Raw genomic sequence first — 6,980 nt, forward strand, 5'->3', positions numbered from 1 at the left:
ACTCAACTGTTTTCTAGTTCCACGAAAATGTCTTTGCAGTTTATGGGTAAAAAGGGTTCTTTTAGGAAAATAAAGGAGGAAAGTGTATATATGTTTTTATATACATATAATGTGTATATATACTAATGAATATACAATATACATATACACACATATATATACACATGCATACACACATATGTGTATATATGCACATATCCATAATGTAGACATATACATTGTGTATGCATATACACACACGCACACACACAAACATTTACTTTTGCAAAAACAAACCCAGGATGGATAACCAGAAACTACAGGGGCTGGGTGGGAACAAAGTAGAAGAGGTGGTGAGGAAATGGCTTTTCTCTAGGATATCTGTTGGAATACTTTTGATCTGGGAACACTGTTAATGGTTTACATAGTCATAAAGAAAATTAAGTAGAGGAGAGAACTAAAACTAGATACAAACAGAAGCAAATGAACCTAACTGTATTTCACACATAACCACATAGAAGACAACAACAACAAAAAAGAGCTAATCCAAGTGACTTCCAAATACAAAATTTGCATAGATAAGTCCATCCTCATACCCTTAAGTTCGAGGGGTGGTGTACAGCTGTAGCAATTCTGAAACTCGTGTGTGTGTGTGTGTGTGTGTGCTGTAGGACTGAGCAAATGAGTAGGTATATTGATGCTGTTGGGTTCCCGCTGTAGGAGAAGAAAAATATAGAGAAGAAATGGGAAATGTTCCGGAATATACAGTGATGCTGGATTGGAGTTAGAGGTGTCAACATGAACTCATGACTTTAAAATATGTGTATATTTCCTAGCTGTCTCCAAAGAAAGGACCTCAAAGCAATGACACCCCAGTAGCAATGAGGACTCTTAGTGCCTGTATTTTGGTTTCTCAACACCTTCTCCCCACTAGTAAGAACCAGAACTCCTTGAAGAAACAGCTGACTCGACAGAACACATATAAGAAAACCTGGAGTATCTTCCTGAGCCAGAAAGTAAGGAAGTGCTCAAAAAGATGGTGGGCCTATAGAAAGGACATAGAAACCAGCTTTGAGGGGCTCCCACTAGCTAAATCTGGGACAATTTGAACATCATAATGAATAATTACCACTATGGATTATGACCCAAAAAATAAAGTAAGAATACAAGAATGCTTACTGATAACACATAAATATACAGGGGAGATATGAAGCTCCTCCTTAAGTAAACTGCCATCTGATAAATGCAGAAGAAATGATTGAGTTGGAAAATAACCAAGTGGCAGCCATTATAGTAATAATTATTCAGGCGAAAATCATTCACAGATGTTGAAACAATAGAGTGACAGTGTGTCAGGAAAAGGATTTACATAGTCTCCAAGAATCTCCCCAGACTACTTATTCTTTATAAACAGGAAAACTCTATATCGAAGAAACCTGGCTAACCAAGGGACCAAAGTCAACATCACTGGTTATGGGACACACTGACATCATGTGCCTCCTGATACAGTGTACACAAAGGACACAATACCACTTCNTGAATCCGCCAATATTTGAGCTCCTACTGTGCTCCACAAGGTGGCACTCCTGCTTCCTCCCCACCCCCACAGCCTCCTTCCTTTCTCTCTCCACCTTTAGCTTTCCATTCATCATCCCATTTAATTCTCATGACCATCCTATCAAATGTGCACTGCCATCCCATTTCCAGAGGGGCTCAGACAGGGAACCACACACCAAGGTTCATAAATGGTGGAGCTGGGATTCAAACCCACGGCAGCCTGACTCTTGAGCTCTGCACTGGAAGGATGATGGAGGATACAGGATGGATGGATGGATACTGGATGGGTGATGGATATGGGGTGGTTTGATTAATGGATGGTGGATAGATGATGGATGATGGATGGATGGATGGATACTGGATGGGTGATGGATATGGGATTAATGGGTGGATTGATGGGTGGATGGATCATGGATATGGGATGGTTGGATTGATGGATGGATGGATATGGGGAGGTTGGCTTAATGGATGGTGGATGGATGGATATGGGGAGGTTGGCTTAATGGATGGTGGATGGATGGATATGGGGAGGTTGGCTTAGTGGATGGTGAATGGATGATGGGTGGATGGATGGGTGAATGGATGATGGATATGGGAAGGACTGACAAGTGCACAAAATCATCAGTGAAATGCCTCCAAGTGGCTGGCCTGGGTCTGGGCCCTCTGCGAGCTCATCACATCCTCCCAGATAAAATGGGTCTGGCGCTCACCGGCCTTGAGCTTCTCCAGCTGCCCCTGTAATTTCTGGGAGAGGGCCTCGAGGTTGTCTGCTTCTGTGTGCACTTCTGCCATGCGTTGCTGCAACACCGCCCGCTGCTGCTCTTGCAGTGACTGCCGGGTAGCTTCTCTGGTGCGCATGCTCTCCATGGCCTCCTGCATCTGCCAGGCAGGGGCGAAAGGCTGGGCCCAGCTCCAGCAGAGGAGGAGATGGGTGCAGGTCGAGGAACGTGGGTAGGGCTGGGAGGATGGGGCGGGTCTCACTCACCTCCTTGATCTCCTCCTGCAGATGCTCCAGCTCCGAGTTCTGCTCATTGATGAAGTTAAACTCGGCAAAGTTGCGCTCCTCCACTGGAGGAGAGTGGGGGAAAGGCAGGGTCCAGGGAGATGTGCACAGAAAAACAGAGACAGAGAGGCACAAGGAAGGACAGAGAAAGAGGTGTTTAGAAAGACAACACAGAAACAAAGGCAGAGGAGACGGAGACAGAGAGATAAAGGCAGTGAAAGGGGCACAGAGAAACACAGAGCAAGTGCGAGTGAAAGAGAGCAATAGGAAGTCACGAAGAGACCCAAAAATACCGAGGGATGGGGAGGGGGGAGAAGGAGAGGGAGAGGGAGAGAAGTGAGTGAGAGAAAACAGAAAACCGTGGAAGTGGGCAACGACAGAACCAGAGACAGAAGGCAATGGGGACACAGAGAGAGAAACACAGAGTGGAGGGAAGATTTGAAGAGTGACCCTCAGGCCCAGGATTGAGAGCGGGGAGGAGGAAAGGGGAAAGGGAGATGGGGGAGACAGGAGACAGATGCGCCCAGTGAAATCGGACAGAAAGAAAAAGACGGAGATACAGACATTCCGAAGAGGACCAAGAGATGCAGAGTGGAGGGAGGCAAACAGAAGGATGGGGGAAGAAGGTGGAGACGGGTGGGAGCGAGATGGGGGGTGGGGCGAAAGGGGGCAGAGGAGAGGCCGGCAGTAAGAGGTGTGTGGAGCGAGCCCGATTCCCTGTTCTCCCGCGCGGGTTGTGTCTCCAGGGCCCTCGGGGACCGCGATGGAGCACAGTGTGCACTGATTCGGGCGCTGGGGGCCGCGCCCCGGCCTTCTCCCCCGCGCAGGCACTCACTCTCTAGGTACTTCTCCACCAGCAGGTCCGGGTCCCTCTCCCCGGTCAGCTGGGACAGTTTATTCAGGGTGTCCTCGTAGCTCAGCACCAGCTTCTCCTGGGAAGTCTTCCGGAGGCCCTCGGCCACCTTCCGGGCTGGGGGACAGGCGGTGGTGAGGTCGGCGACAGAGGGGCCTCAGGAGTGGAGGGCGGTGGGGAAAGCCAAGGCTACTGCGCCCGCCGACCACGAGGGCCGGCTGCACTAGGGCGGCGCTGGCGCTGCCAGGCGGTGCAGACCCCGCGCTCTCCAGCGCCCCCTGCAGGCCGGCCCCGGCTCGGGTGCTGTGAGACTCGGAGCCAGGCGCTGCGCCCTCTCTGGCGGCCTGGCCTGTAGGATGCGAAAGTGGCGACCCGGGCCTCACCCCGTTTCTCGCGCTTCTCCACGATGGCCGGGTCCGGATGCCTATCGTGATTCTTGAGTTTGAGGAAGTGGTGTAGGTTCTCCAGGTGCGCTATCTGCCGCTGCAAGGTCTGCACCTCCGTCTCGTTCTGGGCCACCTCCTTGTCCGCTCTCTCCCGCAGCATTACCATCTTGGTCTTCGCCTCCTCCCTGGAGGAGGTCAGCCCAGGTCAGGGAGATTGGAGGTTGAATTGGGGTTGGCCTCAGGTCCCAGGGATGGGCGGGGTCAGCCTGGGTTGGGGTGTGGATGGGGCAGAGTCAGCCTGGGTTGCCAGGGTTGGGGAAGAATCAGGTTGCAGTTACCCTGAGGCCATAAAAGGCAGAAAACTTTCTGTGTTCCTAGAGGTAGGTGAGGATAGGGCAGAGTCAGGGCCTGGGGGGTGCTGGGCCATGTAAAGAAGGGAGAGGAGTCACTGCTGCAATACATGCTGATAATGGAAACAATCAAATGGAATAAGCATTGCTAAGAGAGTCACTTAAATTCCAGTTGGGAGGCTAATCAGGGAAGTGGGGCGGGTGCCCATCTCCTGCCTTAGTTCTCAGGACTGCTATCAATTGCTAAACCTGTTGCTAAACTCAGCTTGAGGCAGAGCCTTAAAACAGCCTGGAGCCATAAACATCTGGAACAACAGCTGCTACATGGGTTATGTGAAACTTGATCACCTTGTGGTTTTCGCCCCCCCCTGGTTTGCATATTGGAACTAACCCAGCCATCTTTCCTGTGCATGAAAGAATTACACTTTGTGGGTTTTGCCCTTGTAAACCTGCCTTTCTTTGTTCCTTCCAAAGCCCAGTTCCCATTGCTGCCTGTATCTGTATCTCTAGATTGCAATCCTTTTGCTCAAATAAATGAACGTCTTCTTTGGTTAACAGTGCACAGGGCATCTGGGAGGCTGGGGCATTATTATGTAGCTTGTGGAACAGGAGGGAAGACGGTGATGAAAGCAGTTACAGATTGTACTGACTCCGAAGGGGAGACCCAGGTGATAAAGTAACTGTGCTGGAGTTTGGGGGTTGTGTGGATAGAAATATAAGAGGCTCGAACCATTCAGGGACTCGTTGGATAGTTAGGTGACATCACCAGCTCTTGAGCACACACCCTGTTAGGACATTGGGGACACCCTAGAAGCCTCATTCACTGAACCCCACTCCCGACCCGCTCATCTGAAAATGTAGCTTCTAAGCTTTTAATCGTAGTGCAGCCAACTGTAAATTCATCGTGCCCCAAGCCTACTTCACAGGTTACAGGATCCAAAGTCAGGGGATCCTTAGGCTGGGGGAACAGCAGGCCAGGCTCCTCAGGTGCCTTCCCATGGACCATTCTAGCTCCCACCTCCACACCTTTGCCAGCCTTGGTTGTCTCCATCCAGAGCACCAGCTTCCTGCTCTATTCAAAGTCCTTGAAGGCTTGCTCAGGTCAACCCTCCTTGGTGGGAAGCCTCCCCTGGCACCAGTGACCAGCCCCAGCCTCACAAACCCCTCTAGCCTCTGGTGGTAGCCCCTCAGGGATTAGGACTCACAGTTCTTTCTGCACCTTATGCTCCATGCCAACCCAGGAGCAGAGAAGATGGAGCCCGACTTCCTGAGAGCCGGGCCCTGCAGGGGGTGCTCTACACCAGTATCCCCATGACATAGGGATCATTGTTATTATTGCCATGTCAAAGTGGAGGTTCCGAGAGAGAACACGACCTGCCCCAGGTCATCCAACAAGGAAGCGCTGGAGACACTGGCTGATCTGACAGGAAGTGTCAGTGATGACACCTGCCCCCGCCTTCTATCTGAAACCACCCTGTCCTTGACCCAGCTAGGATGCTCATTGTCATCAAGTGGAGGCGTGCTGGTGGAGGCTAGATCTGGACGATGCAAGACAGGCCAGTAGGCCATCACTGTGGGACCTGGCGGAGAAGATGAGCCAGGCCAATCAGATTCTCTCCCTCAGGAAATTAACTGGGAAATGCTACGCATGGGGCAGCAGGAAGCTGAGACTAGAAGTATATATAGCGAGAGGCCACAAAAGGTCATGTTACGAAGAAACCAAAGCTATGCGTGAGCAGAAGCCACGAGTTACAGTCAGGGCTCCGAAGGGGTCATGGCGGACCACGGGTAAGAATTGGCCATAAAAAGGAAGTACTGATACACATTGCTACGTGAATGAACCTCTAAAGCATTACACTAAGTGAAAGAAGCCAGGCACAAAATGTCACATATCGTGTGGTTGCATTCACATGAAATGTCTGGAGTAGGTGAGTCCATAAACAGGAAGTAAGCTAGTGGTTTCCGGGGGATTGGGGAAGCGGGGAAGAGAGAGCGACTGCTTACCAGGGACAGGTTTCTTTCAGTGGTGAGGTAAGTGTTTTCTATTTAGACAGAAGCGATGTTTGCACAACATTACAAATGTACTAAATGCCACTGAATTGTACAGTTTCAAATGGTGAATTTTGTTTCGTGCATCCTGACAAATCACGGAAACCATAAGATAGATTTGGGCTAGGGCTGACATCATGAAGGATCATGACTATGACCCAGGAGTAAGCAAAAGTCAGGAGGTGGAAACAAGATACTGAATAGAATAGGGAACGATTTGGAGGAAGACAACAGGGCTGATGCTCAGAAAAAAGCAGGAATGGAATAAGAGGGAGCATGGAGCCCATGAGCTCCCAGAGACAGAGACAGAAGCCAACAAGCAGAGCAGCATGGGTTCTCTATTCCACACATGTCTCTTTATCTGAAGGTGGCCTGAGAGACTCTGTCCCTGTCAATCAGTACTGATAAATAACAGTCTAATTACTCTCATTCACTGATGCTCCCCTGGACCCAGGCCCCCTGTTACATGCACAGTCTTACTTAATTCTCTCTCCATCCTATATGCTAAGTGCCAGGAACAGACTGGGGTCCAAGAGGTTGACTCAAACACCCAAGGAGCAGGACCTTGCCCAAGGAGCTGGAAAATCAGTGCAGGAGAGAAAGGGGCATCTTAGAAAAAAAAAAAAAAAGTAGGTTCTGATGATCAATTTCTTGAGTTTGGAAGCCTTCCTCTACTGCCTTATGAAAAGGTGTGTACTGGGGCCAGCCGAGAGGCTCAACTGGTTAAGAGCATGAGCTCTGTGCAACAAGGTCACCGGTTCGATTCCCGCATGAGCCAGTGAGCTGCGACTAAAGCTGGGCTG

At 50.1% G+C, this 6,980-nt stretch overlaps 1 protein-coding gene across 1 annotated transcript in view; it reads right to left on the minus strand.

Moving 5' to 3' along the window:
* ODAD1 (outer dynein arm docking complex subunit 1) overlaps positions 1–6,980 on the minus strand; it is a 34,331-nt gene that overhangs the window by 10,529 nt on the left and 16,822 nt on the right. Inside the window, exons 6-9 of the mRNA XM_019658153.1 lie at positions 3,776–3,974; positions 3,375–3,509; positions 2,522–2,604; positions 2,247–2,415 (exon numbers count right to left, since the gene is read on the minus strand). Of these exons, the coding sequence (XP_019513698.1) occupies positions 2,247–2,415; positions 2,522–2,604; positions 3,375–3,509; positions 3,776–3,974 (586 nt within the window). The remainder of the gene's footprint in view (positions 1–2,246; positions 2,416–2,521; positions 2,605–3,374; positions 3,510–3,775; positions 3,975–6,980) is intronic.

This window comes from Hipposideros armiger, unplaced genomic scaffold, assembly GCF_001890085.2.
Source record: "Hipposideros armiger isolate ML-2016 unplaced genomic scaffold, ASM189008v1 scaffold_283, whole genome shotgun sequence".
NCBI classification, from domain to species: domain Eukaryota; kingdom Metazoa; phylum Chordata; class Mammalia; order Chiroptera; family Hipposideridae; genus Hipposideros; species Hipposideros armiger.